Source organism: Dermacentor silvarum, chromosome 9, assembly GCF_013339745.2.
Source record: "Dermacentor silvarum isolate Dsil-2018 chromosome 9, BIME_Dsil_1.4, whole genome shotgun sequence".
Taxonomy (NCBI): Eukaryota; Metazoa; Arthropoda; class Arachnida; order Ixodida; family Ixodidae; genus Dermacentor; species Dermacentor silvarum.
In genome coordinates, this window is record NC_051162.1 from 94,157,831 (window position 1) to 94,178,338 (window position 20,508).

Genomic DNA, 20,508 nt, shown 5'->3' on the forward strand with positions numbered 1-20,508 from the left:
AAGCACCCTCTATTTGTTCTTCAGGCTAGAACTATACATGCAAAGGTCGCAGGTCATGCACGGGCGACTGTGAGATTCATTCCCCAGTCGCACGCCTGGAATCGTGTGACGGCTTTTGTTTGTCTAAGACGCGAAAACTTATAACGCGGTACGTCGATAATTTCACGAGGTGTGTTGGATTTAAAAGAAGAAGTTAAAATTTAGTAAACGTAGGGAGTGGATTTTCAATTTGTGCCATCAATGGTTTTTTTAAGAAAGACTTTTGAAAATTGCTATAATCCTGAAAACTTAAGACATAAATTTACAACTTCGTAACTCAGAAAAAAAAAAGTATGCCACAATTGTGTAAATTGCGCCTAATAAAAAAATCTAATGTGGACAAAATCGATTTATTATAGGCACCTCTGAAATATATACCACTAATTTGTGAGCAGAAATTTTTCAATACCCTTGTAAACATTGAAACAAATTAACGCAAACTATAAATTCATGTACAGAATTTCTCCGCTTTAGAATCTCTATAATGGACGCAGTTTACAGTACTATATCTGTTTTTCGAGCAAGGTTACGAATTTGTAAACTTCATGCTTCCGTAGTTTCTTTTTTTTAATCTTATACTGATTTCCGGCAACATTTGTAAAAACTCCTCCGTGTATCTTGCTCGGGGCACGAGCATTTTATGTAACGCGCAACAGTGAACGCTTCGGTGGTCTCAGCACTACGACGCCTCGATGCCAGCATTCGAAGGGACGCTGGCATCAAGAGTTAGGTGGCGTTCACCGTACTCACACAGTCGTGGCTAGCTCTGAAAATGTTTCTGAAGTTGATCTGCAATTACGACGCGCTGTACGCGCTCTCGGTGACGATTCAGTTACGTGCTTTGTCTTGCGCGTTGTATTAGTGTGTCAGTTACGTGCTTCGTCTTTCGCGTTGTGCTAGCGTGTGCAGCGTAGTGCAGCTTCATATGCACGACGGTTGCTCATGGTCATCGACGTTGGTAGTCGTGATGGAGGAGACGTGCCACCAGGCGTCAGCGTGGGTGCATCAAAAGGGCGCTTTAGCCATAGACATTATATATCACCAATACACTACTTCTGTGAAGACACGTTTCACTTTCGTGTTCTATACCGATTCCTATATAAGAGTTATGCTTCTTATATAGTCGCTAGAGTTTAGCTTTCTCTCTCAAATGAAACAAATTTCATTCAAATCGGTCCACCCACTGTAAAATAATTTACACCTTTAAAAGTGAAAAAAGGGTGCAAATGTGTCTATACTCACACCCTTAGGGTGTGATTTATATAACTCGCACCCTAAAGGTGTGAGTTACACATTTACACCCTTTCTCACTTTTAAGAGTGTATATTATTTTACAGTACCAGTTGTCAAATAAAACCATATCTGCGTTTTACATGTATTTCAATAGCAACATCGGAGTTGGCCCCGAACTATGGCTTCCTCTTAGGGACGCTGCTAAAGGGAAATATTGATTTGACGATAGGTTATGTCAAACGACACGCAGGAATATTAATATGTGTTAGTAAATTACACTAATGCAATAGTAAAGCGGCCACTCTTGGGAAAAGGCTTAGCAAGACGGAAAATACGCAAGAGCAAACGATAGCTGCGACGCCACCTTGAAGTTCCTGCACTATCCGCATGCTGTGACGTCAGTGATTTACACAGCATTTATGCAATCATATAGTCGATTGACGTCATGCTGACGTACCGGCAATAGTGTCCCGGCGCGAATATTAAACAAAAAGTGTGTGCGTGCGTGTGTGTTTGTGGGAGGGGAGAAAAGGCAAAATTTATCCATACTTTCTCAACGAGTAATGAACCCTTCTCCGCAAAAAAAATAATGTTCTTAGTTAACATTACGAGAATAAAAATGGAGCTGGGCAGGCCATGAAATGTGTAGGATGGATAACCGGTGGACCATTAGGGTTACAGAATGGATACCAAGAGAAGGTAAGCGCAGTCGAGGACGGCAGAAAATCGGTTGGTGGACGAAACTAGGAAATATGCAGGCGCAAGCTGTTATCAGCTATAGCGCAATACAGGAGTAAATGGAAATCGCATGGGAGAGCTAGACTTTCGTCCTGCGCTGGACATAAAAATAGGCTGAAAATGATGATTACGATTTTTATTCCTGGCTTATCAAACCTTCTTTCCCGGAAAGAGTGGCTTTTTTGGCATTGTAGAAGGGTAATTTACTAATAGAGCTCGATTTATATAGTTTCGATCTTCGGTTAGCCTTTAGTGCATGCGAAAAGTTCCGTCAAGCGCCACGAGGCGGCGTGGCGCTAGTCCGTGCGCTAGCTCATAGGTAATGGTACGATCTGATATCGAGATGTGATATAGGCAAAAGGCTAAAGTGCGATAAATTCAGTAAAACCTGAATAAATGAACCAGGCTAGGTGAGTATTTGTCTCCGCTCCGTTTCAAAGGTGATGCCAATAAACATCATTATCGTCATCTTTTGTACGCATTGTAATTGAATGTAAAGATATTGCCCGGACCGTACGGGAACGTCAAACTCCCAGAGGCGCTCCTAGGAGCAAGACATATTCAGTGCATAGGTGGAAAAAATGCTGGGAAGAGCTACAAACGGGCCTCTTTAAAGTATATAGAGATAGACAGTAAATATACGTAGTAAAACATGACCACAGATAAAAACTGGTAATAAGTCTTGGCATTATATAGCTGTAGTAATACCTAATGATCATCAAGCAGCTAATGTCGCCGCCCGGGTTCTCAAAGATGACGTCGTTAGATATCATCATCATCTGAATAAACCAACCCCACAGTGCGGTCCCTGCACTAAGACGCAGGCGCGAATAGCTTCGAGACGTTCGGTAATTGTCGGCGGCATCTCTTTGAATCAATTACGGGAACGGCCCCGCCGCGAACAGCAGCTGTAACCTAATGACGAGCTACAGTCACCGAGGATTCTACGAGCCGAAGCTGTATAATACTAACGCAGTGCCTTCAAAGTTCAAGCATAAATATAATTTTAATGAAAGAAATGTCGCTTGCTAAGCAAATGTTTTTTTTTTTTTTTTTTAACCAGAAGAAAAAGTTCCACAAACATGCAAAATTTGGAAATCGAACCCACGACCTCTCGGTCCGCGACGATAGATCGCCGAGCGTTTAACCCATTGCGCCACAAACGCATTTGCAGAGAGCTACACAGACGCGCCTTATATATCTAACACTCCTCCGTGTACCCGCGCTCTTGCTCGGGGCGGTGCCGCCGCCTACGAGCAGAAAAGAGAAGTACTGCATTATGACACTAACGCGCACCGACAGTGAACGCTTCGGTGGTCTCAGCACTACGACGCCTCGATGCCAGCATTCGAAGGGACGCTGGCATCAAGAAGCACTACCAACGCCACCTAGGTGGCGTTCACCGTACTCAGCACAGCGGAGCGTGGCCTCCGCAATTAGCTCTGAAAATGTTTCTGAAGTTGATCGCGGAGGCTGCAATTACGACGCGCTGTACGCGCTGATTTGACTCGGTGACGATTCAGTTACGTGCTTTGTCTTGCGCGTTGTATTAGTGTGTCTTTTTGCAAGTGTGGTTTTTTGCCCTCTGGCCCCGAGTGAAAGCTTCGCTTGAAGAAATTTTTCGACAAGCAGATCTTCTAACTGCGCACATGGTCGGCTAATTCACTAATCAAAAGCGGTGTCGGTGAAAAAAAGAAAGGAAAAGAAAAAAGAAAGACTGGGCAAGAAACAAAGATTCGGTCACGGAGACAAAACGTTTACACATAATTGCGCGCCAATTTCTCCCAGAGGCCCACACAGACAGCGCTCGCATAATAAAACTTCCACACATAGGGAGCAGTGTCCGCGCACAAGCTTACTATCGTAAAGAGCATCTGAGCATTGTACTGAGCTCTCCCGATAAGATCTCGGGGCCAATGTTATATATCGCGCGGTTCGTCCGAGTCGCCCGAGAATCATAACGGGCGATTACATTACGCAGCTGCTACCTCCTCTCAGCGATTACGACGGCGCTTGGAAGAACACCCAACCACAGATCAACAAGAGACCGTGATGGTCAGCGATAACGTGATAATATAACGTTACTGTATGTAACGTGACCGTATATAACGTGACTGATAACGTGACTGTATATAAACTCACAGATGCGCACGACGATGAGCTCCAGCAGTGATCCATGGTCGTGGACGCTGTCAATCTCAAGAAGAACCGTCGACTCGATTCAAACACAAGCGTTCTCGCAGGCTGCCCCGAAACAAACGTTTAACTCGCGCGCCGGAAAGGTGAAGGTTCTTTTCTCTTGTTTCCCGTTAAACTTGGTTAAGACGTCCCGATTCAAAAGAAAGCGGCAGCGATGCCGGGGATTAACGCAGCAGGTGACCTGCGTCGGTTGGTCGCGCGAGAGCTCGGCAAGCTTACCTTTTCTTTTCTTTTTCAGGCCGAACGTAGGCTGTCACGCTTCTCCACTTGTTCGCAAGCCGCGCCGGCAATCCATGGCCCGTTACCTCTAACCCACGCGCGATGCAACGCACGACCGACGACTCGAGTGAGAGTGAATGCCGAGAGAGCCGCTCAGCTCGTGCGAGAAGAGCGGCTCTTCTGAAGAAACCGTTTTTGTGCGTCCCAACCACAAACACACACGCACATGCGAAACTAAAACGAGTCTGAAAAAGCCCGCCAGCTCGCTCGCCCGCGCGATTGACGGCGACGCCCGTCTCTCACTCTCTGCGGGACTATTTCTAAAGTCGTCGTATCACGTGATAATCAAGTGCCGCGGTTACCTCTCTCGCCACTTTCCTTCTTGTCCTTGCACACTTTGTATCACTCCGCGCGTACCGTTCAAAAAGTGAGAGCGAATACTGCGAGACCGCTCGTTTCAGAATAGCAGTAGTCGCCTCAAGAAAATAATTATAAGGTTGCTTAAGCAAAAATGAAAAGCCTTGAAGAACGTGTACACTCCGTGTGCCGATGGTGTTGTCGAACTACTTTTGACAGCGCCATGCAGCAAAAGAAAAAAAATCAAGTGCGCTATTTTCTACCACTCTTCTTGCACATTACAATATCACTCCGCGCACCGATCGTCGTCTGCTTCAAGCGGCGGCCGCCTCGGCAACTGCGCGCGTAGCCGTTGCTGGGACGCAGGAAATGTTTCGATTGCGTCTCGTCGTTGACTATTGTGGCTGTTAACGCGTGTCCTGTAGCGAGTGATAGAATAAGTGGTGGTTGGGCTTTGAAACGCGGCTCATTGGTCGCACCAGCTGAGAAATTACTCCTCAGAAGCCCGTCATTTGCGAGGAGAAAAAAGAGAGAGAGAGAAATAAACACGGCGTGCGAGTTAGCTTACATTTTAAAGGTCGGTGAATTGTGCCGTCACCTAGGCATAAATAAAGAAGCTGAGTAGCATTGGGGGCAGAATGGCAAGCGCTCTGCGTTTATTGCGCATCTTCCGCTAACTCGCACAAATCCACCAAAAGATATCACATGGACAATAATGCAAATCTTCGAAAGTTGCATAATTAAAGTAGTTTAAGCGTTAATGCAACTATATATAACAGGCGCACTGCAGCTATTCACAAGTGCATATCATATATAAACTGAACGTAAATGATGCAAGCGAGAAAAACGAGCAGGGAGAAAAAAAGAAAGGGGGGGGGGGGGGGGGGAGAGGTACTAGCGGACATGTCCATTTCGAATGCCGCTGAAGTTGTGATTGGCCGGGCTGGGGTGCGCGTCAGAAGGAGACATGCACTTCCGGCCCTTCAGCACTTCAGCAGCAGACGGAATATGGACATGTCCACCAGGTGGACACTCACGAAGTACCCCCCCCCCCCCCCCCCCCCAGGTCTTGGCATCACCAATGTGTTGAGGCCATATCTTGTTTTAATACACAATTTTTGAACCGCGCATACAAATATTGGTTTCGTGATGTTTTGTGCTTCTATTAAATATGCAATTATTTTTAAACACAGTATTATTCTAGAAGCAACATAGGGTTGAGGAAACAACAACAACAACACACACACACCACCTTCCCTATGTAACAATTTACGACAGAAAGCCAACAGCGTGTATATAATACAGGTTCAGGCATACTTGCTTTGTTTTCGGAGGTGTTATCTTAAAGGATATGAAGGAATCTTAAAGATTATCAGTAGTAAATTTTCACGTTTCGGTTGCCCATTATGTTAATTAGATACGCAGATGAGATCTTTAGAATAAGGAGAGCAATCACGGAGTCTTTTCAATATAACGTAGGTTAACGCTCCTGCGCAGTCTGCCTTCACTAAAAACGTGTCTTCACGTGGTGGTGGTGGTGGTGGTGGTGGTTACATAGAGGTTGTTCGGGAAAACCAGCCCTTAGTGGGCCAGCTCCCTACAATACTAGGTGGAGTCCCTATTCAGGGACCCCATTGGTCGTGGCCGCTGTCGTGACACGCTGGACCATGGCCTGTTGAGCCGGAAGGTCCAGGCAGCCGAGCAGGGCCGCCTCCCAGTTCTCTCGGGTTGGGTTGGGGTTGGGGGTTAGAGAAGGATTGAGTTGGCATGCCCATACCATGTGGTAAGTGTCAGCCACCTCCCCACAGTACTGTCAGAGGCCGGAAAAGGAAGAGTCAAAGTGTTTGAGCACTGCCGTCCTCACGTGGAGCGGCTGCGGCAGTATAGAACTATGGGGCGACACAATTAACGCCTCGAAATATGCGACCTTGTCTGGGTGTTGTATGCAGTAAGGCGCAAGTTCAACGCGTGCTCGCCCGCAAACGCTGAAACGCCTGTAGTCGGTGACAACCTAAGAATTACAAGCAAGCTCCGCCCACAAAGACACCTGCGCTTCATCTATGAAAGAATTTGATACATCTGGAGTTCACCCACAGCTTCATGGCATTGTTCTGCTAATGCGAATGATATAGGCTAACTGGAACATAAAAGCTGGTTGTTTCAAGCTAAAATGTTATGTTCGGCTAAGACTTAGGTCAGGATCACCCATCAAAATTTTCGCTAGACGTTCAGGTTTCATCCTGAAACCAGTGACACAAAGGCCGATCTGTACGGAGAAAACAGTTGTTTTTAAACACTTACAACCGCTTAACGGCAGGTCAATGCGACAGGTCGCTGCATCTGCGCAAACATAATTACTATAGAAAAAAAATGCGCGCAAGCCATCGACGGTTATTATCAATATAAGCAAGTAGCCGAACAATTCCGAAAGCTATTCGCTTTTATACAGTTATGACGCGCTTGATGGCGTATGTATTTGTTAGCGAGGACATTTAGGTAGCGCTATAGATGTTTCATAGCGTAATTCCGTGGAGAATACATGTCGGTTAACCAGCCCGTCTGTAACGGTGTCATATGTGAAAACGAAATATTTGCAGCATGTGTGATAACGATATCATGATAATGATATCGTGTCATAAACTCGACAGTCCCGCTTGGTCCTCCTGCTAGTAGAGTCCCGGTCTCACAACGCATCCGAGAAATTGAAGTGCAAATTTCGATTACTCGATGCGTCTGTTCGCCGATTCACTAACTATTCGCGAGCGACTCTGTTATGTCGTTAACTAAGCTTGTTGTTGGCACTGAAGGATCAACGCACCGCGATCATAAACGAACTCCGCGGTACACATTGAAGCTACACGATGCACGTTTTGTCGTCTGTAGTTATAGTAATAGTCTGCACCACGATGCTGCGCTAATGTTCACTTAAGAGGAAGAAGCGTTAGCTCTGGGTTTCCTATCTAAATGCATGGGAACTAAGAAATCGTTTTTCTCGCCTGATCCCAAATTAGATAAGGCAACGCAGGTAGCATGGATACGCTTACAAACATTGTGCTTTCCAAATCCTTATGTATCATAAAAGATAGATCCTACGACGTACAATCCGCAATGCAGATTCTGTCCCCAGACGTCCACGTTATACCACATGGTCTGGGCGTGCCAACAGAATCCGAAAATATCGGCCAAGCATAATCCGACGACTAGTCGAGTGGGAGGCGACCCTGTCCAGCTCGGACCCAGAACAGCAACAAGCCCTGGTCAACCGAGCCCGGACGGCGGCAAAAGCCAATGGTCTTCCGGACTAGGAGGTCTGACCACAAAACGACTATTAATTCTTTCACTAATAAATGTTTTATTTTCTTTCTCTCTCGGCGACCACACCACCATATTTGATGAGGCTTGCTGCATTTAAAAGAAAAAGTTCAAATCTGGTGACTGTTGGACGAAAATTTTTTTATTGAGGCCGCCCGCTTTTAATATTACATTATTGAAAATTGGAATTTTTCAGAAAACGAAACTATGGAGTTCACAACTACGTATAACTCAGTAATGAAAACGATATCATAATTCTGCAAATTTCATCTAACGTACACCTAAAGCGGACGAAATTGATGCATTATACATGGCTCTTAAACCCATCATTAATGTGTGAGTAGCACTTAATTATGCAAAACCCTTGTAGCAGGATCGAGAGCCCTCGAACAAAAGCTTCCCCTTGACAACCGCCGTCGCGAAACTATCGTTAAACATTTGCCGTTCTCCAGAAACATATAACAATGAGTTAGCTGGCGTGATCACCTGCTCTGAATAAAAGTAATCAACCCGCTCCATAAAGAAAAAAAAACTTGATTTTAAATAAATAATTTTCTAATTGTTCAATGATAGCGCAGCAATCTGTAATTGACAAATTGGGCAGTACAATTTTGCGCAAATGTTATGTTGTAGACTCGCTGGAGAGCTACGTAACTGTTTCCATTTGAAATCTTTTTTTTTTTTTTCTTTTTGCGTTAGATAGCCGGACTACTTGCACACGCTCGCGGCACTGAAAGCACGCCGCGTTCGTTTGCTGTTTGCGGTGACGTCTCGCTGACGTCATTGTATTCGCGCGAGCGGAAAGTTTGTGGCAGGAAAGGAAAAAAAAAAGAAAAGGGGAATCTTTACACACGTCTGGGCGCGCGTGTGTGATTTCCTTCCGGGCGGCTTGCGCGCGCCTTTGACTCTGACTGGGTCTGCAGCGGTTCGTGGATGAAAACAATACGGCGTGATTTGTTCCATAGGCAGAAAGCTTTCAGTTTCCCAAAGGGGGGGGGGGGGAGGGGGGGGGGGCGCTGAGGCACGACCAGCTAGCTTTTCGAACCCATGCATGTAATGTATGTATGTATGTATGTATGTATGTATGTATGTATGTATGTATGTATGTATGTACGCATGTACGTATATATATATATATATATATATATATATATATGTGTGTGTGTGTGTGTGTGTGTGTGTGTGTGTGTGTGTGTGTGTGTGTGTGTGTGTGTGTATGTGCGTATGTATCTATGCATGTATGCATGTACGTGCGTATGTATGTATGTATGTATGTATGTATGTATGTATGTATGTATGTATGTATTACCTTTAATAACAGCAGCACTTGAAGAAACTTCGTGTGACCTCGAAGAATTGTCCACTTGATGCAATTGATTGTGATTTGGAGTGAATCCTGCAGTATCATTTCGGTTACTGAGTGAATTATATATTTATGACTTCTGCGTGCAAGTGGCGATGTTTCGATCCATAATAAATGTTGTAAATTATTAGCAGATATTTGTTTTTGTCACGAGTCGTTAGCATTGCCTACTGGAAAGAAAAGAGATACTGAGACACAAATTCTTCACGGGCATTTCACACGCCGTTGATAGACGACTCTGCCGAAGGGGTCACTGAAGTCTGCAGTTTTTTTTTTTTTTTTTTTTTTCAGGGTCAGAAAAGCACCCAAAGCAATTTGAAGCGAGATGAACACAGAGCAACATATTCATTCTCTATGCAAAGGGTATCCATACCATTAGAAATAATTGTTAGTTGGCTACCTCCTTCGCTGAAAAAATATAATAAACTTTTTCCTGTGTATATACTTAAATATATTGTGTCTGTGCAGTGGGAATTAAAGAAATGTTGAAGTGAAAACATTCGAATGAGGTAGCTACCGCTGGTGCTTCTAATGCGTTTGTCCTCCTATTGTCAGTATTTGCCGAAATAAAGCGAAATTATGAATTGAAAACCCCGCGCGTCCGCGCCAACAATCATGCAGTACGCTGTTAGCCACAGTAACATTTTAACTGAAAAGCTAGAGGCAACTCAAAAGAAACCTCAAATGATGTGGGTAACAGAAGCGGGGGGGGGGGGGGGGCGCAGTGCCCCCTACGGACCCCCCCCCCCCCCCCGTACTCGGCGCCTACGATTTGTTCCATGACGGCGCACAATTCGATCGCTCGCTACCTCCATGCTCCCTCACCATCCTCTCCTTTCGTCTCCGCCCCTTCTGAATTCTGAACGATAAGGAGGGGGCCGGGAATGAGGGGCCCGATTTCTGTTAGACACAACAATCTGAAGTCAACAGATAATGAATACCAGTAAAGCATAGGGGAAGTTATATTTAGTTTTTCATTGACGTGTAAAAAAACGGGCAAGTTTGCACACGGTCGTGCAAAGCTTAGGCACAGCGAAACTGTCGATCCTCAAGTCCAGTAATGCGAAGTGATAGCAAAGCACTAGGCCAAGAAAAACCTACTTACAAACCTAGCAGCAACCAAGTTAATACCTAGCAGTAGCAGCCAGTAAGACTTGAGGATTGACAGTTTCGCTGTGCATATAAGCTTTACACGACCAAACGCACTCTTGCCCGTTTTTTTTTTAAACTTTACTACGCAGGTATTCTCGAGCGATCATTTTCGGAGGTACCTTCCCTTTCGCGATATTTCGCGTGACTAGCGCTGAACGCGTCGGCGCCTACGAGCAACAGCGTTCCTGGCATGCCACAAACGCAGGCAGGCTAACCAAGGTTGGCACAGTGCCAAGAACGCTGTTGCTTGCCGACGTCGAACACGTTGGAGGCTAGCCGCTCGATATAGCGATAGTTGACACGACTAGGCGCAGCCCCTTTTATGGCAAACTCCGAGGCCAAGCGCATGAACGCTGGGTGTTTACGTCAGTTATGACGTAGATGGTTGCTAGGTGACACGTACCAGCTATTTTCGGTAGCTTCGGCGTAGCGGGAAACGGTTTACCAGCTGCTGCGGTAGCTCGGCGCAGCGGCTGCGCGGAGTGTTCCCGTCGGTGGGCGTGGCTTGGCGACTGCTGCTGCGTTGCTACTGCGTCGGCGCATGCGCGGCTAGGCGAGGTTGGGCCAGCTGGTGCGCATCTGTGGCTTGGTTGTTGCTAGGCAACGGCGCGGAGTTTTCTGCGAACTTCGGACGTTTCTCCTCGAGCTTTAACAGCTTCGCTGTTAAAAATGATACGTTAATAGGGAATTAAAGCAGACGAAAAATCAATACATAAATAAACTGGACGCCGGTGGCAGCCGAACCCACAACCTCCGCATTACGCGTGCGTTGCTCTACCTGTTATGCTACGGCCACGTTCCTTCTGGTATGCCGATCATCTAAATAGTAAAGCGTGTTGTTGGGGGGTTCGAACGGATATTGTTAGAGGGACCACATATCGTCTTCTTTTTCCTTGTTCTTTCTCCTTGCTTTTCTTTGCAGGCATTATATACGCAGGTATTTTATAGGCTGGTGTACAACAGTACAAGGATAACATACGATCGAGTGATCTTAAAAATATTCAAAATTTCTCATACGAATTCGGTTCGCGTTCGATTCAAGAATTCGCTTTTAGATGTTATCGAATAATCGTTCAGTTCGACTGCTATAAGGGACAATGAAATTTTTTTGCAGTTGACAACGAGAAATACGGGGAGACTCTCTTTAATTATTCCATTGCAGGAGAACTGCGGCTGTCGAGTGACAAATCAGTTCCTGATCGAGCGAACGCTCATGTAGGAAATGATTTCTGCACAATAGTTTCCAGCCGTTAAACAAGCATGCTTTGCCATAGGCAGCCTTGCGAATTTGCTGCTTCAATTTGGACTAAAAAATTGCATAAAGAACTTCGCATCAGTGTACGTCAAGCCGACAAGAGTGAAAAGCAGAACCAGAAATTTGAAATCAGTATCTCTGCAGAAGTTACGAAAATGTTGCAGGGAAGTAAGCATGTCGGTTAATTATTTGGTTTACACAGACATAAATATGTATAACTATGTCCGTCCCCGCTTCTTAAAGCTGCAGTGTAAAGCAATGGTGCTGTCACTTTACTTTTCATCAACGTTTATTACGTTTGACAAGGATTTTTATCTGCAGCATAATGGGATTAATATAGGTTCATGTTCTGCGCACGTGTCCTTTGCACTATCTTTCTATCCAAAATGGATCACTTCATGAACACCTTCTGCTCAGTTAAAATCCGATTTCTCGAGCAGTCTCATTATCATCACCATCGTTACGATAATCATCATCATTTTTTATTTGAAAATGGCCGCGCCCAGAGATGTGTTAGATGGCGCGGAAACTGATCGTGTTGACAGCGAGATTCTGAAACGTTTTCCCTTGCTGCTTCCATTAAATGAAAGCTGCACAGAGTACAAAGGCTTCCTCAAAATATTGGCAAGTTTTCTTTCAATCAAATGGGGCCTAATGTGTAACCACACTCGGAGCATGTTCGAGCCCGTAGGTGATTCGCGCGAAATCACGGCATCATTCGCAGATGGGCATCTTACTTTCTAATCAATCAACTTTCTGGCTTAATAAAATTTGAAAATAACGTACTATGCTGCTTCCGTAGCCTGCGATGCTTATCGCGTGCTTGTTCTGACCGTAGGACGAAGACTTCTTTGTCCATCTTAGCATCGGAGATGTCCACAATCCCGACACATACTGCCTGAGTGGCGACTGGGACCTTCAGCAACTCATGATTTCGTCGGGCAAAAACTTTGACGAGGTTGGTCTACACGCGGCTTTCAGTTTGGCGAACGCTGCGTGACGCTTTTGCAACTCGCACATGGTTTTACGTGTTCTGTGGTTTTACTGATCGCCGTCGAATTTCAGCTGTTTTCGAAATGCAAGTCGGCCAGCCACTTTCTGATGGAATTTTGCAACATGATGGTGAGCTGAACTTCCAATAGCAAGGACTCGAGAATATATGTGCCGTTAATAGCTTTCTTTTCACCAAAAAAAAAAAAAAAGTATTGTGATCTTTAAAAAAAAAAAAAAAAAAAAAAAGGCATGTAACATCTCACGCACGTAAACGTCTTTCCTTAGGAGATTGTTCTACAGTCAAGGAAAAGATGTCGGACATTTGACCCCGCACCCGAAATCTTCAGCCGGATAATGGCTGATGTGGAACATTGTGGATGGGAAAAGTAAGTATCAATGATTGCGCTCGTGTCGTCAATGAAGGTGATGCTATCTTAAGAAAACAGACTAGTTTCGGCGTCACTGGAAACGTGCGCCATTACGTGATCTGTAGTCCTTGCTAGAATTTGGCCGAAAGGCTGTTTAAAAGCTCAAAAAAGATTGTACATAGTCCATGTTTGAGCAACTCTATATAATAAGGGATACTATATAATGCTCACGAGGCTACATCTGCTGTATGGTAACAGAGGCTTCTGTTGTGGGTAATTCATTTTGTCAACAGTTTTGTTTGCTGTTGAAGCAGATGTTTGGCAGGGAATCTCTTGTAACAGGTCTGCAGTAAAAATATAATCAAAATTCGCTAGCGTCTGTTTTTATTTATTCATTTTGTTTAAAGAACTCACTTTTAGTATTGCACATATTTTTCAATGTATTATAAGGATGATGACATCGTCAAATTATTTTGTGGGTTTCTTTCAAAGTAGATGCTCAAGTGTTAGACTACTCCTTAATGTAACACTTGAAGATGCCTGTTAAACAAGTGAAACAGATATATGGTGGTTGATTACCTTTTTTGTTTAGCCTTGAACATATCAACATGTCTGGAGATGAAATTCATCTGAAGTATATTGATCAGAGCAAGAGGAAGCACGTGCTGAAAATTCATTTTTCTGAAGCGGTAAGCTCTCTGTTAGTTGTTAGGCAAATCACATGCATAATGATTTTAAAACTGTGTTCACTTACACCTTCATTCAGGATTCATTACCACAAATTCAGATTTGTAATGCTCCATCTTAGTGCACAAATAAGATGTCAGTACATTTTAACATGATCTGCATGAATGCTCTTAGCTAAATTTGCTAATGTTGGCAGAGAACGCATGACACGGTGTTAGCAGTTCACAGCACGGTCATTCAAAAGTTGTCCCTTATGGAGCTGTTTTTATACCATCCTAAAATGAGCATTATGTGAGTGCTATGCGTGCTTTGTTTCAATGCATGTGAAAACATTTATAATGCTTCGCCGGGAGTGAAAGAACCATGTTTTATCAAATATTGGCTAGAGAAAACACTGCTAAGACGTTTATGATTGAGCCACATGAAAAACAGGGTCATTGTGCTTTTCTTTATACCCTTTTTAGTTCCCTGTTGATGAGCCCATGGTTGAGCCTGACCTGCCCATTCAACTGGAATTCTACTGGAATAGTGTTGGTAACATAGTACCCATGTTAGTGTTCTAGATTTGTCGGAATAGTTGACAGAATTTTGCATTAGATAGTTAAGGTAATTTATTAAAATTCCTTTCTTCAATCCACTTCTTTGTGAGTACTGCAATAGACTGATATGTTTGTGATATCTAGAACACTTGTAACATGGCGAGACACTCAAGTTCAGCTTGCAGCATCATTTGCATGTAGTGTCAGAATAAGATTTCTGTAGATTAGACTGATGGGGCAATTGTGCATGAACATGTCAGTGATATTTCATTATTTCAAGGATGGAACATTAAAACAAATTTACGAGAAGTTCAAGGAGGAAATTGAAAGGCTGCAAGAGTTTTGGGCTGCAATGGACGATTTGGACTCAAACTGTTGGGTGCTTGACCCAGCCAGCCCAAGACATAGTGACTGCTATCGAAGGATTGCACTTGGTAAGAAACACACATATAATCACTTCGTTTCAAAACCTCTACTTCCTAAAGCATCTAGAGTTTGTGAACTCCGGCATTCACTGGGAGCCTTTTCTCTATGCTATATTATACAAGAGAGGGGAATCACCTGTTCATGCCGCGTGCAGGCTCACATTGATCGCAAATGTGGAGAATCCCTGTTTGTGATGTTGGGATAAAATGTGCAACCACACAATTTTCGAGCCAGAAACTGTGATTTGCTACCTTGAAAGCATGTCGAAGATTTGAGCCTGTTGGTACGTCATCCTGAAGGCTTTTTCTTTTTTTTCTTTTTTTGGTAGAGCACAATACATTTTATTTATTTATTTATTTATTTATTTATTTATTTATTTATTTATTTATTTATTTATTTATTTATACATACATACATACATACATACATACATACATACATACATACATACATACATACATACATACATACATACATACTGCAGCCCGTTAGGGCTATGGCAGGAGTAGATGTACATGAGTGTAAAACTAATTACGATATGCAGAAACAGGAACATAGAAATAGAAAAAAATGTAAAGGAACTATACATCAGCTATGGAATTTAAAAATTGCGCATGCAGAGAAGAACAAGACGCACACGCAGTGCTAATAAAAATGTTTTGTTATTCCATGCACATCTCTCACTGTCATAGCTGTCAGTACTGTTGTTTGCGAGTTTTGCTAAAATCCAATTTTTTACCTCGTTCTCCCAAGGAAAGAACGTCTCTGTTGCCATAGTTGTGCAGCCTAGAAGTCCAAAAGCCTTTCCAAGACTTGAATTCTGTGGTCCCCACAGAGGTATGTGAATCTTGGCCCAGGTCGTCAAGGCAGAGCCACAGTCTTATCTAGTTGCGTTACTTGAACTTGAAAAATGTGTTGCACTACTGCTGACACCTTAAACTGAACACACATTCTAGGTGTTACCAAATTCTATTTGCTTGGTACTTCATAACTCACATTGGTCATTTTTGCGTTTCACTTGTACCGTTGTCACATAGTCGTTGTTTGTGAGCTTGCCACGTGGATCCACTCTGGTAGCATATTTAAATAAGCCACTCATTATTGTCATGGTTAGATTAAAATAGTTCAAGCTATACCATGCGCAAGTATAGATGCATCAACAAGTCACATTAAGCACTTCTGTGTAAACTGTTTTTGAAGTACTTTCTGGAGCATCATTAGTTGCTGCAGTATTCAGCAAGTTTACATCACACTGTACTAATAGATGGATTTGTACCTTTATTACCATGCAGCCAGTAGCAGTGTGACAATCATCGACTTGATCACATTTTCTTTTTTAAGTTTATAGTCTTGTTGCATTTAACAGTGTTTCAGACCAAGTCAGTAATGCAATGAAGAAAAATAGCTTCTGGTACTTGAAATTAAGTCTGTGTTGGTAACTACACAAAGATGAATACAAACTGCAATATGGACAACAATATAAGCATTCTGGTTCGTTTTGCAGTCTGTGTTTCTGTTTTTGTTATTAGAAGTGCAAATCTAAACCTCGGACAGAGAAAGTTTTCAGAGAACAGGATCAGAGAAAAAAAAGCAAGTTTTGCCAATGTATCTGCTTTCATATCTGAAAGTGCAGTGAAGGTATGATTGATTGAATGTGTGTATGTATGAATATTGAGTGAATGTAAGTCTATGATTCCCGCATAGCACCCAATTTTAACACCATGTTTCAAAGTTGTAAGGAACTTATTGCAAGTTCTTTGCTTTTAAAGACTATTGCAGTCTAGAAGAAATAATTGTTGGGTTAGTTGTCCTTGCATTGCATCCGTGTGCCTTGTCTCTTTGTTTGCGCTAATTTTTCCTCATCGGTATTGCAGTCAAATGTATATTTGTACCTTATCCCCTCCCCCCTCCCAAATTTGTCTGGGCCTTTAGATGTCGACTTTACAACATGCATGTTGTCGTCGCTGTTTCAGCTGTGAGCGCCCATGAAGAAGCAGTTGAGCAGAACAAGTGCAAATGGTACGCGGCCTTTTCTGATATCTATACTTTCGATGTGTCTAGGACTCAAGTTGCTTAATGAACTGTTCTATCCTTTCTCTTAGTGAAACTTAGGTTATGGCAGGTCACTGCACACATTCTCTGCCTCTTTTCTACAGGGACAGCAATGGCTTGATAAGCGCAAATTTGGCATCACTTTTGAGCATGGAACTGCCGTCTCGAAGCTGTGCTCAGCCTCCAGAGGTAAAAAAGTTGAAAGGCGATTCAACTTATAGTTGAAGTCAATCAAAGACTGTCATTCTGGGCGAGTTGGGGGGTGAGAATGTATGAACCGTATAATTTATTGTAAGAGCTGTGCTGGAGTGACAATGTTTGATGGACGTCACTTAGAGGTTGAGTTGCCTTCCAAATTTTTTTCATGAGTTATCGCCATCATCACATATCTAGTGGCCCTATTGGCACATACTCGGTGGGGCATATGCGATGGAATGTACCCGTTAATCCCAGGGCACACACCCTGTGGCATATATTGCAGCAAAGCTGTACATGGCTAGGTTCTGGCGGATCGCGTCTGCAGCCAAAACAACGTGTAGAACAACAAAGTGGGCCAATCCTGGTGATAGTGCAGAAAGGGTCCAAGCTCAATGGCACATACCCCTGTAGGCTCGGGGACCTGTAATGCACCCTTGAACTACTTTTGTCACATGTGGGACCCAAAGAGACAAAAACAATGCGCCAGTGTGATGAACTCTGCTGCCCAAACGCTAGTCTATGACGATGCGTGTCATAACGTCAGTGATAAAACGTAAGTCTACCAACCAATAGCTGTGTCTCATTCTCTCTTGGCATGGCCATTTCCGTAGCGACATCATCAGTTTCCCCTAGGACACGGTATGGGTTTGGTGGTTACGTTAAACCATTCGCCATATACCATAGTGATCACCAGGCGATGGTTACCATGGTTACAAAATAAATTATGAACACCTGGATCTTTGAGTGTATGTCTCTTTATTCGCTCAATATAGTCAATAATAATAATATATAAATTCACGATAGCAAACCCACCTTAGTCACAGCTTAGCTGGCTTCCATCGTCACAGTAGTCGAAGGACTCTAAATTTTATTGAGACTGCACTATCTTCGTGATTGGCCCACAGCACAGGCCAGAAACAGATTAGAAACAGAGATACCCAATATGGAAAAGTGGCCGTAACTCGCCAAGAAAGACATTTTCAATAACTGTATACATGTGGCACAGATCTTGTTTGTATTGCCACATTGTAGTGATGGTGAAGAACCAGAAACACTGTTAAAAGTGTGAGTTAAGAATATTGGGCTGTGAACTTATGCCCAGAAAGGCAAGCTACACCACAACAACAGCGTCGAGCACAGTCGCCAGCAGTTTGATCTGATATCACGGATCCAATCGGTCCGGTATTCATACACGTCACCATGCATCCGAGAGCAATCGCTTGTACTGGCGTAGATTCAAGAATGTACAACACTGTTCGCATCACTTGTGCAACCTAACTGTACACAAACTCTCACCATTGAATTTGCGATAATGTTCGCGAAGTTTAGGTACAGGAAATGAGTCATGCGTGAGAGCGATAACAGTGACAGTTTGAGAAGGGGGCCAAAAAGTAAAATGACGACACGCGACAATATGAATGCATGTCCTTGAAACATTTACCGTAAGCTGCACTTTAGCTTTTCTGCAACATCCTGCCGTCGTTGAAAATGTCATGTCGCTACACCTTTCAGCACTGACACTTTAAATGAACGGACATGCAGAGATGGCCATTCGGCATGTGTGATACTCGGTGACCGCATGCGATATCTCTAGCACTCCGACGTTGAGGCAGCTTGCGTCAGACAAGTGTTTTTATTGGCTCTGCTTTCCAGGACGTCGACTGTGCCTGTGGCATCTGTTACTCCTATCTTCTGGAAGGTCACATTCCAGACAAGCTATGCCAAAGCTCCCGTTGCAACAAGCCGTTTCACCAGTCGTGCCTTGCTGAGGTAACGATGTTTCCAGCTCGTCTGTGTTGCTGTGCAAAGGGTGCATGAACTAGCGATAGCAGCATGCAAATCTAGAGCAGTGGAACAAATTCAGTGCTGTTACACTGGGTAACAAGTTGGCCTGACACTGTTGGCAATACTCGGGAAAGTAAAAACACTGGAAATGGCTAATCAGTTTGATTGATTTGTCATATTGGGGAAGCAACAAGTGCTGCCAGCGGTCACTCGATAAAATGGTGTGGCCGTGTATGGCTCTCATTTGTGAGGCAATCTCGCATGTTCCAGTTCATGTAGTAGTCATCGTGACTAGTATTCCAAAAAGTGCTGCAAGCATTGGAGTGAACAATGTTGTCGTGCTGCGAGTGTGTCTTCTGCTTAAATACAACCAGAACCTCATGCGTCTGCAGAAAAAATAAAACAAACAAGGCTGACTCAGCCTTACGTACTTGGACGAGGAGGATAAAAATGAACTCCAAAGTTGTGAGCTTTATGCATTCTGTACTGGTGACCAGTGTCGAGCTATACCACTGTCATCTGGTGACCACTGTAGAGCTGCGCTGGTGTCCAGTATCACCAGAGTTGAGCCATAATTATCAAGGCTACCATTTGTTTTTCTAGCCACAGATGAACCATGTATGTTGGCTCGTGTCAGGTATTTCAGTTGGGTTTGGACGCCCATGCCACGGCCGCTGGATAAAAAAAAAAAAAAAAAAAGGATGCGGCCTGCTGTGAGCATTGAAAACGGTGTCATCCGCTGCAGTGCCAGCAGTCGAGGACTGTTGCCTCTGATCGGCATAGAAAATGCGTCAGGAACGTGCTTGGAACGCCGTCGCCTGTGGAAGCCAACACGTCCCATCCCCGTCAGCTAGCACCGTTTGGTCCAGCCAAGTGGCCGAGAATGCAACTATGGCTGCGACATTCGCTACCATTGCAGCCCGCCTGACACGGCAGGCCGCACCTTTTTTTTTTTTTAATCCGGCGGCCGTGCCCATGCATAGTTTCCGTATGTTGGGTACATTCGTCTCGTCATGTGCTCAGTCACTCGAAACTTAATTTTCAGTGGATGCGCTCCCTGCCTTCTGTCAGGCAGAACTTCAATATGTTCTTTGGAGAATGCCCGTACTGCTCCGAGGTAAGATGCGATGTGTCACATAGCATCACCTGATTGTAATGTAAATGCCATCTTGTCTTCTCTCACTTGCAGCCCATGTCATGCAAGATGTGAACACCCGGTGAATAAATTATTTTTTCAAAGCACTTAAGTGTTCCTTGCACATGATTTGTTTGTTCCCTGTGTGTCCTTTTGCATGATCTGAATGGCAAGATCCGTTTGGCATAATTAAGAGCCAGGACAATGGCTGAATAAAATTTGGAAGCTGGAAAACCTCCACCATGGACGTAGCTGTTGGTTTGCAGTTTCCTGAGCATTACTGCCTCTTCCCTAGTTAGGCTGGGGCGAGGTGGCGGTTAAGTTCTTCGGTCTAGCCTGTAGTGTTGCAGAATCATCATCAGCCTATATTTATGTCTACTGCAGGACGAAGGCCTCTCCCTGTGATCTCCAATTACCCCTGTCTCGCGCTAGCTGATTCCAACTCGTGCCTGCAAATT

At 44.0% G+C, this 20,508-nt stretch overlaps 2 protein-coding genes across 4 annotated transcripts in view; one reads left to right on the forward strand and one right to left on the reverse strand.

Annotated features, from left to right (window-relative positions):
• Window positions 1-4,706, reverse strand: part of LOC119463360 (uncharacterized) — an 81,058-nt gene extending 76,352 nt beyond the window's left edge. For 2 of the 3 annotated variants that reach the window (XR_007463189.1, XM_049655540.1), the window contains exon 1: window positions 4,153-4,706. Coding sequence is in view for 1 of the 3 variants with exons in the window: in XM_049655540.1 (XP_049511497.1) it covers window positions 4,153-4,188 (36 nt within the window). In the remaining 2 variants the exon portion in view is untranslated. The remainder of the gene's footprint in view (window positions 1-4,152) is intronic. The other variant, XM_049655542.1, reaches the window with a different exon arrangement.
• A 7,645-nt stretch (window positions 4,707-12,351) lies between these two features.
• On the forward strand, window positions 12,352-20,157 carry LOC119463745 (E3 ubiquitin-protein ligase FANCL-like). The gene is made up of 13 exons (XM_037724570.2): window positions 12,352-12,491; window positions 12,706-12,825; window positions 12,933-12,989; window positions 13,146-13,246; window positions 13,821-13,917; window positions 14,380-14,445; window positions 14,735-14,888; window positions 15,634-15,717; window positions 16,854-16,899; window positions 17,037-17,121; window positions 18,784-18,900; window positions 19,961-20,032; window positions 20,105-20,157. The coding sequence occupies exons 1-13, from the start codon at window positions 12,360-12,362 to the stop codon at window positions 20,123-20,125; spliced, it is 1,152 nt and encodes a 383-aa protein (XP_037580498.1). The 5' UTR covers window positions 12,352-12,359; the 3' UTR covers window positions 20,126-20,157.
• The last annotated feature ends 351 nt before the right edge of the window (window positions 20,158-20,508 follow it).

Bases quoted from the DNA above. Each gene is read 5' to 3' on its own strand.
- LOC119463745 (XM_037724570.2), top strand. From the start codon at position 12,360: ATGGCCGCGCCCAGAGATGTGTTAGATGGCGCGGAAACTGATCGTGTT. The intron at 13,247-13,820 runs GTAAGTATCAAT...TTTTTTGTTTAG, and splicing joins GAACATTGTGGATGGGAAAA to CCTTGAACATATCAACATGT. The intron at 16,900-17,036 runs GTACGCGGCCTT...TCTTTTCTACAG, and splicing joins GAGCAGAACAAGTGCAAATG to GGACAGCAATGGCTTGATAA.